This window comes from Eptatretus burgeri, chromosome 1 (assembly GCF_056783735.1).
Source record: "Eptatretus burgeri isolate ZD-2024b chromosome 1, Ebu_testis_v1, whole genome shotgun sequence".
Classification (NCBI taxonomy): domain Eukaryota; kingdom Metazoa; phylum Chordata; class Myxini; order Myxiniformes; family Myxinidae; genus Eptatretus; species Eptatretus burgeri.
The window spans coordinates 1,060,001-1,077,840 of NC_140961.1; the positions used below are offsets into that span (position 1 = coordinate 1,060,001).

At 46.4% G+C, this 17,840-nt stretch overlaps 2 protein-coding genes across 5 annotated transcripts in view; both read right to left on the reverse strand.

Annotated features, from left to right (window-relative positions):
- The window catches only part of LOC147033755 (uncharacterized), a 31,259-nt gene extending 19,600 nt beyond the window's left edge, over positions 1-11,659 (reverse strand). Inside the window, exons 1-3 of one of the 4 annotated variants that reach the window (XM_085870266.1) lie at positions 11,640-11,659; positions 10,240-10,386; positions 9,200-9,565 (exon numbers count right to left, since the gene is read on the reverse strand). In XM_085870266.1, coding sequence (XP_085726392.1) covers positions 9,200-9,565; positions 10,240-10,358 — 485 coding nt within the window. In that variant the 5' untranslated portion in view covers positions 10,359-10,386; positions 11,640-11,659. Of the gene's footprint in view, positions 1-9,199; positions 9,566-10,239; positions 10,387-11,158; positions 11,177-11,339; positions 11,506-11,639 lie in introns of those variants that run through there. The other 3 variants (XM_085870272.1, XM_085870281.1, XM_085870287.1) reach the window with 3 other exon arrangements.
- A 2,505-nt stretch (positions 11,660-14,164) lies between these two features.
- Positions 14,165-17,840, reverse strand: part of LOC147033756 (uncharacterized) — a 47,895-nt gene continuing 44,219 nt past the window's right edge. Inside the window, exon 4 of the mRNA XM_085870300.1 lies at positions 14,165-14,219. Coding sequence (XP_085726426.1) covers positions 14,188-14,219 — 32 coding nt within the window. The 3' untranslated portion in view covers positions 14,165-14,187. The remainder of the gene's footprint in view (positions 14,220-17,840) is intronic.

The window sequence follows — 17,840 nt, forward strand, 5'->3', positions numbered from 1 at the left end:
CTAACACACAACGCACATCATGGGGGATGTGAGACAAGAGGGGAGGGAGTGGGAAGGACAAAACAGTGAAGAACAGAGACATTAGGAGATCTGTGGAAGGGAGAGGGATGGGATGGGGAACATGGGGAATAGAAGATGGACATAACAGGGACTTTCAGGAAGGAAAGCAGGGAATTTGAAGGAGGTGGGCTTGGGTGGATTATCGGGGGTAGAAAAGATCGAGGATTTGGATGGGGGATGATAAGGGGTGGTGGTGAACAGCTGTTTTGAAGGCCTGGAGGGAAAAATGGGAATGAATAGAGTGAGGGAGTTTATTCCAAAGGCAGGAAAAAGAGGAAGAGAGAGACAGCAGGGGGGGGCGAGGCTGGAGAGGAGACGGTAGAAGACAGAAAGACCACCGACCAACCTGCGGTGAATGAGTGAGAGGCCCAAAGACTCAGCCTCATTGCGGGAGATACCAATGATCCGAAATGCCTTGGTTTCTACAGCGTGAAGCCGAGAAAGGTAGGATGTAGGAGCACCAGCCCAGAGGGGAGAGCAGTACTCCAGCAGGATGCGGACAAAAGCTTTGTAAGTGGCCAGAAGCTCAGGTGGGCCGAGGAAGGACTTTGCACGACGGAGGATTCCCAGTCGGTGACTGGCTTTGGAGGCGAGGTTTGAAATGTGGCTTTCCCAGGAAAGGTCATGGCAGATAGTGAGACCCAGAAGCTTGAAAGAAAGGACTTCCTTCAGAGGATTGTTGAGAAAGTGGATGGGGGGTTTCTAAACGGTCCTTTCGGAGAGACACAGTGAGAGTGTGAGATTTGTCTGGATTGAAAGACATGTTCCACGTGTTGGACCAGTTTGTGATTTTATCCAGATCTGCAGTGAGCGAAGAAGCTGCTGCTTGCCGGTCTGAGGGATGACGGATGGTACGGCAGAGGGTGGAGTCATCAGCAAAGAGATATAGAGGATTTTCCAGAGAGTCGGAGAGATCATTAATGAAAACAAGAAAAAGAACAGGGCCCAGAACGCTACCTTGAGGAACTCCAGCCTGCACAGGAAGAGGGGATGAAAGAACTCCATTTAGGGCCACACGGTGACTGCGACAGGAGAGGAAGTCTGCGAGCCATGAGTGGAGATGGCCTTGGATACCATAGGAAGCGAGTTTGGTGAGCAGGGCAGGGTGCCAGACTGTGTCAAAAGCACGTGATATGTCCAGGGATATGGCTCGGATTGCCTGTCTGGCATTGACGACCTCCATCCATTGTTGGGAGAGCAGAAGCAGCATATCCAGGGTAGAGTGACCTGGTCTGAAACCAAATTGATGATCAGAAATCAAGCCATTGGAGAAGAGGAAGGATTTGATGTCTGAAGCCATGATGGATTCCATAACCTTGCTGATGATTGGGAGAAGGCTGATTGGTCTGTAGTTGCAGGGATCTGTTTTTGCACCTGTTTTGCACAGGGCAGTAATGTTTGCTGATTTCCAAGCAGATGGCAGATGACCTTGAGCAAATTAGAGGGTGAATAGAACAGAGAGAGGGTGAGCAAGAGCAGAAGAGCAGGCTTTGAGGACACGTGGGCTGATGCCGTCTGGACCGGTTGCAGAATCTGAGTCGAGGTTTGACAGCAAGCTCTCCACCTTGTCAGGAGAAAAGGACACAGAGTCCAGGGACAGTTGGGTGCGACTGGATAAGGTGGGTAGAGAAAGTGATGGGTTTTGGACACAAGATTTAGCTGCAAACACCGAGTTTAAGCATTCAGCTTTTTCACGTGTGGTATCAGCAGTGCCACCATTTGAGGATAGGGAGGGGATGGAGGAGGAACATACACCAGAAACAGATTTAATTAGACACCACCAGGGCGGAGGAGATTAGACACCATCAAATTATTAGACACCATCATCACCATAATTAGACACCATCAAAGGGCGGAGGAGCTCCTTGTGAGCCAACGGCCATCCATATCTAGTGCCCAACTGTGTCTGCGGACGTCCTCCTGCAGTTGGGTCACTTCGTATTAGGAGGTTGGTGGCAGGATTTGCACTCCGGCCACCGTAAAACCCTTCATTCCGCAAAACGCAAAAACGCAAAAAAATCTGAAAACCCACTCCGTGGGAGTACCTCCTGTGCAGCTTCCCTTCGCAGGGCAGCTCACCGGATGACGGGATTGGGGCAAAGCCTTCGGGACCCCCAATCTTTGATAGGAGGGAAACCACGGGGTAACATCCCTGGGTCAGATTGCGGGAGAGTGCATCGGAGTGGTGCTGAGGTGTCGTCCACCAGACGGCGGTCTCCTTGGGTTAACCTGAGGCGGTCCCTTCGGGTGGGTGCCTGGAATGTCCTATCCCTAAGAGAGGATGATCACGTGTCTCTGTTGTCATCTGAGCTCAAGCGTTTGGACATCGGGATTGCAGCTCTCTCTGAGGTTTGGAGACCGGATTGCGGCGAGATAATGGTGGGTGGTTACACCTACTATTGGTCTGGTCGCTCTGATGGTTACCATACCCAAGGAGTTGCTGTAGCTGTGTCCAATAAGCTGACCCCAATGATAATTGAGGTAACACCGGTCAACGAGCGTATTATGAGATTAAGGATTCGTCACTCCTTAGGTGTCATTTCCATGGTCTCTGTTTATGCTCCGACTGAGGCGAGTGATCTCACCGTGAAGGATGCATTCTACGCCACACTCGAGTCTGTGGTTGATCAGTGCCCCAGACGAGATACACTTCTAGTCTTGGGGGATTTCAATGCATCGACTGGAACTGATAGGGATGGTTATGAGGTGTGTGTTGGTCCCCATGGTTCAGGAACTATGAACCAGAATGGCACTAAGTTCCTTGACTTTGCAAGAAGTCATGGACTTAGGGTGGCTGGTTCATGGTTTCAGCGCCCACAAGCTCATCGCTGGACTTGGTATTCCAACGCTGGCAGTGTGGCAAAGGAGATTGACCATGTCCTCATTGACGGTCGTTGGAGGATGATCCAGAACTGCAGGGTCTACCGGAGTGCTCAGTTCCTCAATACTGACCACAGGCTTGTTGTAGCAACTCTAAAGCTGCACCTTAAATCCTGGAGAATGGTACCATCCCAGCCGAGGCTGGATGTTGCCAAACTCAGGGATGAGAGAGTAGCTGAGGAGTTTGCGAACAGGCTGAGTGGACACTTGGGGGGTCTGGGTGCTTTGGGGGGTCCTGAAGAGCTGTGGAGCGCCTTCAAGACCACCGTCCTTGATGATGCCGGTGGATGCCTTGGAGCTCACCGCAAGGCAAAGAAGAATTTTGTCTCTCAAGGGACACTGGATACCATTGACCAGAGTCGCAGGGCCAGGCTGAATGGCAGAGCTGAGCTGTTCAGGGAGCTGAGGCGTAAAACTGTACGTGCACTGAGGGTGGACAAGGAGGCCTATGTGCGAGGAATCTGTGAGGGGGTAGAGCATCACCTGTGGACAGGTGATTCTCGTCCCGCTTACAGGGGAATTCGCGCATTACGTTCATCCAAGCCCATCCCTCGGAGCACTACAGTTCGAGCAGAGAGTGGTAGGCTCTTGACAGAGGAGTCTGAAGTGAAGGCCCGCTGGGCCGGTTACTTTGAGCGGTTGTACCAGGCTGATCCCCCAACTGTCGAGTTGGACGTCAAGGGTGTTACAATCCCTGTTGCTGACCCTCAAATCAACTGTGGTCCACCTACGCTTGTGGAAACACGGGCTGCGGTGAACCAGTTGAAACGGGGCAAAGCTCCAGGGATCTGTGGCATCCATGCCGAACTTCTGAAGGCTGGTGGTAATGCTGCACTCGTGTCGTTGCATGCAGTTTTGTGCTCTGCCTGGAACACAGGCATCATCCCAACTGACTGGAAGAGGGGCCTTGTTGTCCCTCTCTGGAAAGGGAAGGGTGATCGCCAAGACTGCAACAACTACCGAGGGGTGACGCTGCTCTCAGTGGCGGGCAAGGTCTTTGCTCGGATAATTCTCGATAGGGTTCGCCACCATCTGCTTGAGCACCAGCGTCCAGAGCAGTCAGGCTTTACACCAAAGAGGTCAACGATTGACCGTATCCTTGCCCTTGGTGTCCTCACCGAACGCAGGCGAGAGTTTCGGCAGGGGCTGCTTGCAGCCTATGTTGATCCCTGTAAAGCGTTCGATTCAGTGAATCGGGATGTCCTCTGGAGGATTCTTGGTCTTCGTGGGGTGCCACCAAAACTGATCGATCTGATGTCTGAACTCTACTCTGGTACTGAGAGTGCTGTGAAGTGTGGTGGTACCATCTCTGACTTATTTCCAGTTGTTACTGGAGTTCGTCAGGGATGTGTACTTGCCCCCACACTTTTCAGCACTTGTATGGACTGGATCCTAGGGAGGATGTCTGAGAGATCAAGTTGCGGTGCGTCATTTGGGAATGTCAAGATCTCGGACCTTGACTTTGCAGATGATGCAGTCATCTTTGCGGAGACTTTAGACATCCTCTTGGGGGCCCTCGAGGTGCTGAATGAGGAGTCGGAGCCGTTGGGATTACGGGTTTCTTGGGTCAAAACTAAGATCCAGGCTTTCGGTGACATCTTGGATGCTGCTGTCCTGTCTGTGTCTGTTTGTGGTGAGGATGTTGAGGTCGTGGAGAGATTCACTTACCTTGGCAGTGATATTCATGTCTCTGCTGGCTGCGAGTCAGAGGTCAATAGACGTCTGGGTCGGGCTTGGGGAGTCATGGATTCACTGGATCATGGGGTGTGGCGCTGCCGGTACCTGTGCGGGAGGACGAAAGTCCGAGTCTTCAGGTCCTTGGTACTTCCAGTCTTGCTCTATGGGTGCGAGACTTGGACTCTGATCAAGGATCTGAGACGGAGACTTAATTCCTTTGGTACCAGGTCTCTTCGGAGAATCCTTGGCTATCGCTGGTCGGATTTTGTGTCCAACGAGCGGTTGCTGAGAGAGACTCGAATGAGATTTGTTACCTGCATAGTCCGTGAGCGTCAGATGCGGCTGTATGGACATGTGGCTCGTTTTCCTGACTCTGATCCTGCTCACCAGATTCTCTCAGCGAGGGAGTCTCATGAGTGGAGGAGGCCAGTGGGTCGACCACGTGCCTCATGGTTGCAACAGGTTGAACATCATCTCAAGGAGATGGGGATGGGCCTGGCATCTGCCTGGGGGATGGCCAGACGGAGGCCCCTGGAGTACCGGCGGAAAGTGGACGCAGCGACGTGCTGTTTTGGCACATGCTCCCATACCTGACCTGACCAGGGTTTTGAGGAGGGAGAGAGGTTTGAGAGTTCAGACTTGAGATTAGAAAGATGTTGTTTTCTGGCTCTCCTGAGGGTAGATACACACTTGTTCCGAGCTTTATGGAAGGAATTGAGATTACCCTCAGTTGGGTTTGCTTTCCGTGAGGCAAAGGCAAGTTGTTTCAGGACAACTGCCTCACCACAAGCTTCAGTGAACCAAGGGCAGGAGGAAGGGTAGGACAACTGAAGACGAGAGGGGATAAATCTGTGCATGAGGGAGAGCAAGTTTCTTTGAAAGAATTCCCAGAATGAGTTGATGTTGGAGAAAGTAGTGATAGGAGACCAGTCTATAAGTTTGAGGGCTGCTTGGAGACCCTGCCAGTCGGCTTGAGTGAAATGCCAGACTCGACGGCGGTGAGGTGGTTCTCTGATAACAGCCAGAGAGATGTCCACTTTGACAAGGACGTGGTCAGAAGAACCGATTGGAGTGGAGGAAGAGCAGCAGATATTGTCAGGGAAATTTGTCAAAATCAGATCCAGAAGAGATGGAGTACCATTGGTTGAGATCCGGGTCGGGAAGTTGACCGATTGAGTCAGTCCCAATGAGTCGCAGAAAGCATTTGCTGAGGTGCCATGACAGGTGAGAGAGATACCCACACCTAGCCAACTGCCATGATGACAATTGAAGTCACCACATATGAGGAAGAGAGAGTTTGGATGAGAAGATAGAAGTTGGTCCATGTTTTCGGATAGTGAGGTGTAGATGGAGTCATCATTGTTAAGTGGACGGTACAGTACACATATAAACATGAGGTTGGAGTGGAGGGGAATCCGTAGCCAGAGGTATTCCTGGGGGTGTGGGGGAGTGAGGGCAGTGCATGGAGAGTGAGGAATAGAGTCCTTGATGAAGAGAGCAACTCCTCCACCAGTATGAGGCTCAGGTCTGTCATACCGGAGGAGGGAGTAACCAGGAAGAGATACTTGGGAGTCAGACACGTCTTGGAGGAGGAAAGTTTCTGTTAAGCAGATTATGTCTGGTTTGTCAGTGGCAACCTGTATGGAAAGATCTGAAAGGTTTGAGCGAAGGCTCCAGATATTTGAGGTCCACACTTTTAATGAAGAGGGAGCGGAGGAGGCTTTGGGTGCAGGGGGTGGGGGGGGAGGGAGAAGGTAGGACAATGGACGAGGGGGGTAAGTAGGAGGGTTGTTGAAAGAGTGTGGGGGATTGCAGAATAGCTAGTGGAGGGGGCCGGATGAGGAGGAGAAAAGGCTCTGTGGTACGAGCGGAGAGGGGGCACAAGAGAGGGGGAAGAAGGCAGTTGAGGATTTGAGGAGGTGGAGTGAAGACAAGGAGGTGAGAGGGCAGTGCAAGGAGGAAGCTTTGTGGCTGAGAGGGAGGGGCCACTTTGAGAAGGATGAGTGAGGGGGATGAATGGTGGGAGAAAGGTGAGGGGGGAGTTTTTGAGAGAGGTGAGAGGGAGGCTTGGAGGGAGAAGAGTGGGATGCTTGCTTTGAGAGTGAGGGGTGAGAGGGGTGAGTTGGCACTGAAGTTGGAAAAAAAGAATGGTTGATGGAAAGTGAATATTCATAGCAAACTGGGGTTTTAAAAAGTTTTAGGTAAGTTATGCGATTTAACACAATTATTGATGGATGCAATAAAGGCGAATCCAGAGAATGGAGAGAAGAAACGCTGTAACAGTTGGATTTTTTAGGCAAGGTTTGAAGGAGAGGTCGAATTGAGAGCAGTCTGTTTAAATAGTAGCAGAGTGGTGCGTTCTGATACAGTAAAGAGTACCACACGTGTGAAAGATGAAGATGAAGCATTATTAGAGATCGTTTTTATTATTATTATTATTATTATTATTATTATTATTATTAATGTTTGAGAGAGTTTTCAACAGATTAGGTCATGTAAGTGTTGTCAAAAAAAATTGAGGAAGAAGAAGAAGAGGAGAAGAAGAAGATGAGATGAAGAAGACAAAGAAGAAGAAGAAGAAGAAGAAGAAGAAGAGGAAGAAGAGGAAGAAGAAGAAGAATCGAGAGTCGTGAGAGAGGAATAAGAAATATCGCGTTTTTTTTTGTTGTTTGTTTTTGATTTAAGATAAGAAATAGAGTGATTAATTGGGAGGGATGGGGGACTTTAAGAAAGTGGGGAAGATAGAAATTGAAGGTAATGGGGAGAAAAAACAAAACACGATTGTACCGGAAGGCCTCAAGTCTCAAGGGAAGGCCTCAAGCATCCGGTATGACAAAGTCAACAAAATCTCACAAAAAGCACGATTTTTGAAACAAAACCGAATTAGGAACACAAAGTAACATGTAAGTGAGAGAATAATCAGTTAAAATGGGACAGATAACGACCGGAAACTTAACTTTGAGATCGGCAGCAGAGAGTCCTGAAGGAGACCTGTTGACGTTCTAAACCCGGAAGCGGAAGTCCCAATGTTTCCTCACATATTCATCACTTTAATGATTCCCTTGCTTACTATGTCCAACTGTGGCTCCACTGTCACTCTGTTGCCCTTTTTTACCCTCTGTCACCACAAGCTTCCATGAGCCTCGATAGGGTAACAAAAAAACCCTGGAACATTCGGTTTTATGCATAAAAATTAGGGTCGTTTGACATCATACCCTCAGTGATCCACCTTTTATGAAGCTCAATACTGAATTTGTAAAAGCAGGATAGGATGTTATGGTATGGAAGACTATGTCTGGAGCACCTTCTGATTTTGTTGCTCATTCAACAGGAACTCCTTTGACCCCATCGGTATTCTGTTGGAATCGTATATACAGTACACACCCCCTTTTCAAAATTTTCAACTCTTGTTGCCTTATGGTCTGGAATTAAATTGCATTAAATCAGACTTTTTACACCTTTATTTACACATCGTAACCCACGTCTTCCAAATCAAAAACAAATTCTACAAATTTCAGAAAATTAATTAAAAATATAAAACTACAATATCATGGTTGGATATGTCCACCACTCTTACAATAGCAAGTGTAAATTAGCTCAGGTGTAACCAAACACCTTCAAAAACACACACCAAGTTAATTGGCCTCCACCTGTGTTAAATTGTAATTATTCTGATTATTTCAGAAGAAAATCAGCTTTTCCTGTAGGTTACCTCTGCTGGGTCGTGCATTTCACAATGAAGACTCCTCTCGCTGTGTCTGTGTCTGTGTCTCTCTCTCTCTCCTCCCCTCTCCCTCCTTTATCTCTCCCTCCCTCTCTCCTCTTCTCTCCTCTCTCCCCCTCTCCATTCTCTTTCTCTTTTCTCTCTGTCCCTCACTCCCCTCCATTCTCTGCCTCTGCCTCTGCCTTCCCTATGGCGTGGCACCCTTTCCTCACACCTTGTTCAGCTTGATGCTGTGGAAACCAAGGTCCTCAACATTATTGCAAACTCATGCGATGAAGTTGAGTGCATGGGCCCATCAATTTCCAATTGTAGACTATGGCTTATGTCTTTACCATCTCCTTTCTGCTCTTGCATTCTCTGCTCTTTCCGTGCTTCATCCCTCCCCCCCCCCCCAGATATCTGCATGTTACACGGTCCACCATCAATCCCCTTCAACCCCAACTTCCACATTTTCCTCAATCTCATTCCTCCCTCCAGGTCTTCAACATAGCTGTTCACCATAATCTCAGGTCATCCCCCATCCAAAACAATGATTTTTCCTACCACCATGAACCTTCCCCAAGCCCACATCTTTCCAAATTTCCAGCTTTTACTTCCTGAGTTTCATTCTCTATCCATTCTGTCCACCCTGTACTTCCCCACCACCCCAACCCCTCATTCTTCATCACGTCCCTTGTTTGTCCAAGTCTCCCTCTACTTTGTCCCTCAACCTTGCAGTTTGTGTGCTTCTCCCTCTCTTCATACTGTTCCTTTTGTTCCGTTATGTCCTGATCCATTCGATGTTCTTGCTCCTCCACGAGTCTCGACTTTGTGTACGAAAAATAAAAGAAGCAGTAGTCTGTTGAATGAGGAGGTTACCTGATCTTTAGTGGACGACCCGGGCTTGTTTTGTAACCTGCAGCTTTGGTGGTTCCAGGCGGACGCCCTTTAGGCCGCTTGAGAACCATAATCATATTTGTCAATGGGGGACGGCCTGGGCTGGTCCTGTAGCCAGCGGCTTTGGTGGTTCCCCGAGGACGACCTTTCGGTCTCTTGAGAACAACAATTTTCGGTGAGATCCTCGGGCGACCCGGGCTTATTTTATAGCCCGCAGCCTTAGTTGTGCCACGGGGGCGGCCTTTACGTTTCTTTTGACCCACGGCCTTCTTGGCAACTCGGGGACGGCCTGGGCTGGACTTGTAGCCGGCAGATTTTGTCATTCCTGGAGGCCTGCCTCTCTTCTCGCTGAAACCACAAATGTAAAAGCAACTTTAGTTCAATGTCAATGATCATTTGTTGATCAATACCAGTTTGATAACAACTTGTACAGAACTTTCTTTACCCTCAGGTATGAACTCCAACACTATTTTTAAGTTTTTATCTCTCCTAACTTGTGTTAGACCATCAGGTTGAAGACCACTGAATGAGGAACAAATGGGACCTTGGGAGAAAATTATAATCCATTTTTAACACTGTCCACTCGATGGTGGGCTCACGGTGCAGCTTGTACAAAAATCACATGCAGGGTAAAGACATTCGTCGATGTCGATGTACTTTCATGCGAATTACAAGGAATTTAGACGGTGGACAAAGACATATCATATTTGGGACTTTAACACGGTCTTCAAGCATGATGAGCCATCATCATCAGTTCAGGTGGCCGAGAGGGAGGATGGCAAGAACTACAGCACCTGACCACAAAGGTCCGAGGCTGGCTGAAAACAGCCAACTTCATGTCCTAGAAACCGAGACAAACATCTCAGAGACACGACACTTGAAAGAAGTAGGTTCAGATGGGAACGCTAAACAGGCAACTTGTTTTGCATTCAGCAAATGTTAACATCCCACTCTCAGATGCATAAAAGCGAATTAAAGGCCAAATAAAGATAATAATAATTAAAAACTTTTGTACGCCTTACCGTGGAGGCGATAAATCCTTTACATGGGCTTCTTCTGCTTCCTCCACATTGTGTTTGGCCTTTCTGCCTCGTTTACCTTTCACCTGTTGCTTCACGATGTCTTTTTCATCCTGATACATGGTCCGAGGCAGGAAGCCAAACTTCCTGCTAATAAGAACAAATATGCAGATTTAGATTTCCATGATGGTAACAAGATGATTACATCAACATTACATTTTAAGAGTAACTTTATAGAGATGTAGAGGACGAAACTATGCAATTTGATGATTAATGTACATGCGAGCAGATATTCAGTGAGAGTTGAGTGAAGAAGGTGAGGTTAGAGTATCCAAAGATGATACTTGCTGGTGAATGTGTTCATCGACCAGAATTCCTCATAGGAATTGGCTTTTTGGTCTGTGTCGGACCTTACGGGTGCCTTACAGGTACTTCAGTTTCAATCGACATCACAGAAAGACTGGTGCCTGGGAAGCAAATACCGTTTGGTATCCTCTGGTCTCTGACCTCGTAATAGCGGTCGACGTGGTTTCGAGCACCGGGTACTCGTGCACGGATCACCTCGTCTATCTTCAAGCAGAATACCCATCCGAGAGCAAGAGTTCTTTATCATTGTGATCCGAGTGATAGGTTCTTTACCATGAGTAATCGCAGCTTGCGACGGACCTCTACCCAGTATGCTCCTCAATGCATCCCGTTACATCTCCCACCGGGCAACACCACCCAGATATATCGCGGACGCGAGAGTGAGCAGAACACCGAAATCCCCCTCCGGAAAAGGGAGGATTGTTTTATGACGGACGAAGAAGACTAGGCCCGTTCCCGCCTTTTAAAACCTTCCAAGCCACAAACGAACCAAACGCGTTGTGATTAATCGACGATGTTTCAGGAGCAACCGAGGAATGATTTTAAAACAAATAACCTCGAAAACCGAGCAGCAGGTCGTGAGCACGACGCGTCATTGTGAGAGCCTCGCCAAGCCGTCCATGTTGCTCCCACTGCCCAGAGTTTAGCAGGCGCAGTCTGCCTCAGGCCTGCGTTTCAGAGCGTCATAAAGGGAGACGTAATTAACAGGGCCGACCGGCCTAAAGCGGACCTATTACCTGGGTGGGAGAGTGCTGGGACCACACGACCGTATGGGCCAGTAAAACACTTCTGTGGAGAGGAGAGTTCAACGAAGAACGACACCAACGTATTCTTAACTGTGCTTTCGAGTGTGAGAGGGGTTGGGAGGAGTTTGGGGGTGGGGCGGGGTTTTGGGAAGAGGTTAGGATTGGGCGGGGTCTTGGGAAGAGGTTAGAATGGGGCGGGATCTTGGGAAGAGATTAGGATGGGGCGGGGTCTTGGGAAGAGGTGAGGATTGGGCGGGTTCTTGGAAGGAGTTGGTGAGAATAGTGAGGTACCTTGTACTCTCTCCCTGTTCTCTCTCTCTCCTTCCTCTCCTTTCTCTCTTCATTGGACTCCTGATGTGAGATATTGAGGGTTCATGAATCATTAACTCAGAAAGAGATGTGTCAGGGAAGATTTCAATTTGCCAGGGATACATTGGGTCCAGGAATGGAGAAAGATGAAAGCAGATGAATAATTTCTTAGTCTCGTTAAAATTGTTTTCTTAAGCCAGTGTGTGAATTGGTCAAGTCCATGAGAGGGAGTGCATGCAAGATCACTTTTTATGTGGTGGTTCTAATACGGTGGAGAATAGTCAGTGACAGAATCAGGGGCCATAGCCTGAGCATGAACAAGAGAAGAGTTAGGATGGGCCGATGGAAGGAAGATACAGGAGGCTACTGGCAGGGGTCTTTCACTCAGAGAGTACTTAGCCCCCCACGTGTGTGGACGTGTACGTGTACGTGTACGTTCGTCAGTTTATGATCGACAACATAATTTAAATTAAATTATATATTTTGAACATGAATGGGTCCAGGAACCTGCAGTTTATCAGTACTTTGGCAGTGAATTTGGCAAATTGTACAGAATCCTATTCCAATTGTGTATGGGCACAGAGGAGTTAAGGATAATATTCTTACTCAGTCTGTCTGTTTGTCTGTCTGTCTGGCAGTTAAACAAAATTTTAAATTACAAACAGGAAACTTACTGTTTTTAAGGACGTTATAAAGGACACAAACAACAGGCACGAATAACTAATGTAACGTGTTCAATAAGAGGAAGAATTGCTTTGGAATTCCAACCTCCCACCGATGTGATATTTTCCAAGTCCAAAAAGGGTAAAACTCAGTCAAAAAAAAAAAGTGACAAAACTCCCTGAAACTCGAACTTGTTCTGAACTCTTATCATAGTAAAGGCATGTACCAAGTTTCAGTTGAAGATGTTAAAGGTATGGGGAAAAAAGTGTGAAAAACCACAGGTGGGACAGATGGACGGACAGCAAATCTATAGTCCCCTCTGGTGAAACCAGTCGGGGACTAATAAGGCGGTGTAAAAGACACCGCATCAACGACGGTAAGCTTCCAAAAAAAGTGGAGCTTTTTCTCCAACCTCTAAAATCTTTATTTTATTTAAAAATAATTATATACTTGAACAATGTAGAACACAAATCACCTTCTTGACACTTCCAAAAACCAAGAGTTTTGCAATACTTGGACAAAATATTACACCATTTTACACCATCTTGAGCAATCAAACATACTGCTTACAATCTCAGTGTTGGGGAATATCGAGATTCAGACAAGACCGTGGCTCGTATGAGATACAGATCGTGCTCGAAAACGCAAAATGAGACTTTAAAAGACCCGTCGTACATCCTTATCGCTCTCCAGAAGGCGGGGGTAAGGTGTTCTATGAGCTCTCTAGTTAATGCATGGAATTGTCTACCTGGAAAGGTAGTGAAAGCAGAAACGGTGGATAGGGTTAAACTGGAATTATACAGGTACATATAAGCTTTTGGGAGAGAGGGATACATGGACATTAACAGGACTGATGGCTCAGGTATGGACAGGCGATTGTGTGCGCGTATTGTGATTTTGATGTCTATCCTGAGAGGGTCTTTTTTGTCGACATACTCGAGACTTGTGGAACAGCTGGTACAAGTACAAGGTACAAGTACATGAATCAGGACACAACAGAACAAAAGCAACAGTGGAGAGAGAGAGAGAGAGAGGGGGGGGGGAAACACCAACGGCATATTGAAGGCCAAGATGGAGGCAGACTTGGACAAACAATGGGAGTGGGGAGGAATGATGGATAGGAGATGATGCATAGGGTGGACAAGATGGAGTTAGAAGGAAACTCTAAGGTTGGAAAACTGGAAATTTGGAAGGAGGGATTGGAGTGAGATGGGTGGTGGGTTAACGAGGGTAGAAAAGATCATGGTTTTGGAATGGGGAGTATCTGAGATTGAAGACCTGGAAGGAATAATGAGATTGAAGAGGATGTGGATGTTGCTTCCACAGGTTGGAAAAAAAAAAGAGGAAGGAATGAATGGGGATGTGCAGTGATCCTGGATTTATGTAGTTTTACAAGAAGGGGTTGATGGTGGACCATGTTTGCCCTGCAGAAACCTGGGGGAGGACAAGGCACGAAAGAGCAAAGGGTGCAAGACCAAAAAGTAGGCGGTAAAAGACAAAGAGACCACCAATCTGTCTGTGATAGCGAAGTGATAGATTTTTTTTTAAAGTCTGAAGAGAGGGACGAGATTGCTGCTCTTTCTTATGTCTGAATGATAAAGATTTATGTAAATAAAGAGGATTTTCCAGAGACAGAGAGATTAAGAATGAAGATTACGAATGAAAGCAGTTTGGTTGTGGATACCTCCCCTGTGAGCGATTCCGAACGATGACAAGCTGTTTGAGCAAACCGATCTCAAGCAACGGCAAGCTATTTAAGTGAACCAGTGAGGAGAAAGCGAGCAGGCAGATACGCAACTCTGGCATATACCTTCTTGGCATGACTCCTCTGAGTGCCATCGGTGACACCTCTCAAGCAGCCGAGGTCCTATGGCCTCTCGGGGAAAGCAATGTGGCTGGCTGAAAGAAAAATATGCCAAACAAAGATAATCGGTCACAGAAAACGACGACAGAGGGACACAGACCCCTCCTACGCAGATGCGTAGGTCTGTGCGGCCACACCAAGCAGCCAGAATGTGTGCTGAAAAGGATAATGACTGCACCTCCTCCAGTAAGGTAGGGGATCCCCACCTCATGACAGGACAATGCTCTATAGTCTACACAAAAGCTAAACGGTGTCACCTGCTCAACAACCAACAACTACTCTGCTCCAGACGAATCGTCAATGATTAAATGACCAGAGCTGGAGCTTAGAGGAGGACATCATCCTCCATTGCAAAGCATATTCTGTGCATGAAGAATGGGGGATTAGTGGCAAAGGAGAAAGATTCATGAACCAATTGAAACAAACAAAGCTGGCAGCCAAGGCCGAAAGAGTTCCACCAAAAAAATTCATTGCAGTAGCTTCAATAATCCACAGATACTTGACCCAGGAAAAAAAAATTAACGAAATAACTGGCAAAGCAAGACAGCAAGCAATTGAAGACATAAATTGGATGACCAAAGAAGAGTGAGTCAGTATCAAAAAGAAAATTTGGACAAAGAAGGAAAAATGGATGTTACTGTGGGCAATGGAATATGCCAGACAAAAAGGCATGACGAAAGAAAGTGCATACACATGGGAACAGATAATCCGAAGACGACGCCCCGAAAAACAGTAAACACAAAGAAAAACAATATTCTCGAACAGAAAATATTCACAAAAGAGGAATTAAGAATAAGACATGAACAAACTGAAGAAGCAATAAGAAATAAATGGTCACCTATAAATGGTCACCTACCACCAACGCCACAATGGAATGACAGGACATCCATTTGGGATGAGAGTCCCAGAGTACAAACTCCCAAAGAAAAGGAACAACCAACAGAACTTACTGATGCTGCACAAAGGGTAGAATGGGAGATGAAACCAGAAACAGATGGGATTTTGGGTTTCATCGTAACAACAGAAACAGAAATTGGACTACAGATTGTAGGATTGAATCGATAAACAGGACTGAAAACCCCACAACAGGACCAGAGAATGACAGAAGGAAATGCTGCAACAGCACCCATAGAGATAGATTTACCTAAAGTCATGAACTCGGATCAAATAGCACCTTTTCAAACAGAACAAATAATACGAACAAGGATAGGTCACAATGAGGAAAATAATGGACAATATAATGAAAAACAGGAAGAGGAGGTTGATGAACAGCACAGGTAAGAAGATGAGCTAGCTCATAAATTTTTAGAAATCTCACTTAAGTTGTTGACCTTTGGCCTATGTTGACTTTTTGGTCTGTGGTGACCTCAAAAAAATACTTGGCTACTTGAATTCAGTGACCTGAAATGTATCTCATCTTCAAATTTCAAGTCAATCGGATGAAAATTGAGGATTTTAGAAATACCACCTCAGTTGTTGACTTTGGGCCTATGTTGACCTTTTGATCCACGTTGACCTCAAAAATAATTGGCAAGTTGAATTCACTGAACTGAAATATAAATCCTCTTCAAATTTCAAATCAATCGAATGAAAATTGCGGGTTTTAGAAATCTCACCTAATTTGTTGACCTTTGACCTATGTTCACCTTTTGACCTTTTGACCTCAAAAACAATAGGCTTCTTTCTTATGACAAACTCTACCATGTGGTGAAGTTTCGTGAATATGGGTTTAAAATTGCGACCTGCAGGTGACAGACAGACAAACAGACAGAATAACAAGCCGGTAGACGACACGGGTGGTCGCGACATAATTGCATACTAGTCATACAGTTTTTGACGGATCGCGCTGAAAATTTTTGACAAAGAGGTTGATTATAGTGCACATAAAAGCCTGGAAGCTGATTTTTGATTTTCGAAAAAATTAATTTTTTGGGATTTTTCCAAAATTTCAAAGTCCTGTTGCTAGGAAACGGTGGTGTCCATAGCAACGGTGCTCAAAAGGGTAGAACTAGATCCTGGTATGAACCTACCTGTCAAGTTTCACCAAAATTGGTTGACTCCTCTGGCCTCCAGAGCTGTCCATTACATACAAACAAACATACAAGCCGGTAGGCGACATGGGTGGTCGCTACATTATTGCATACTAGTCATACAGTTTTTGACAAAGAGGTTGATTATAGTGCGCATAAAAGCCTGGAGGCCGATTTTTGAAAAAATAATTTTTTTAGGATTTTTCAAAAAATTAAAAGTTCCGTTGCTAGGCAACGGTGGTGTCCATAGCAACAGTGCTCAAAAGCATAGAACTAGATCCTGGTATGAACCTACCTGTCAAGTTTCATCAAAATCGGTTGACTCCTCTGGTCTCCAGAGCTGTCCATTACATACATACAGATATACAAACAAACAAACAAACAAACAAGCCGGTAGGCGACGAGGGATTCGCTAGGATCGAAGCGCTGGATACTATGGTTTTCATTCTGACCGATCCATCGACGAAGATTCATTGCCAAGACGTATTGGTTCACATACAATTGTTCCTCTGCCTGGCAAGATTTTTCCTATTACGTATTTTGCCAACTGGCACTCGTCATAAAAAATGACGTTAAATCGACACCCTATTTTTAAAGGACTACCATTTGAAAAATAATCGGTTTGCTGATTTGTGCTGTGGAGCCTCGCGTTGCACGCGCGCGCACGCACGCACGCACGCACGCACGCACGCACGCACGCACGCACGCACGCACGCACGCACGCACACACACACACACACACACACACACACACACACACACACACACACACAGAAAACCCGATAAACTTCTCTCAATGCTCTTGTTTGACCACACTTCCTGAGCCACACAATATTTTTCATAAGCCACGCCGACTTTCCATAAGCCACGCCCACTTTCCTACAGCACTCCCACTTTCCTACGCCACTCCCACTTTTCATCAACCACATCCACTTTCCCAAGCCCCTCATAAAAATGACGGTGAAAAAACACCCGATTTTGGAAGGACTACCATTTGAGAAATAAAACAATCAAAAATCGGCTCGAGTAAAATTTTCTGAATAATTCGAAGTGTTTAATTCCGAAGTCTCGTTTCTCTACATTCAAAACTGAAGGACAAGTATTGAAAACACTGTACGCGGTTTTTCGGCCGCTGCACAGCCACGGGTGGTTGCTAGGCAACGGAATTCAAATGCGCACATTCCCAGTATATATTCCACATGTTGGCAAGTTTCATCGAAATCCGTTCGCTGGTTCATGCTGTGGAGCCTCGCATTGCAGACATACATACACACAGACAGACAGACGGAAAACCCGACAATAAGGGATATCTAGCATATGTAGCGAATCCAACAAACAAACATACATAGATGGAAAAAGTGAAAATAAGGGTACTCAAGCGACCACCCAACAAGCCGGTAGGTGACATGGGTGGTCGCTATATAATTGCATACTCGTCATACGGTTTTTGACGGATCGGGCTGACATTTTTTGACAAAGAGGGTGATTATAGTGCGCATAAAAGCGCGGAATCTAATTTTTGATTTTCGAAAAAATTAATTTTTTTGATTTTTTTCAAAAATTTCAAAGTCCCGTTGCTAGGCAACACTGGTGTCCATAGCAACGGTGCTCAAAAGCATACAACTA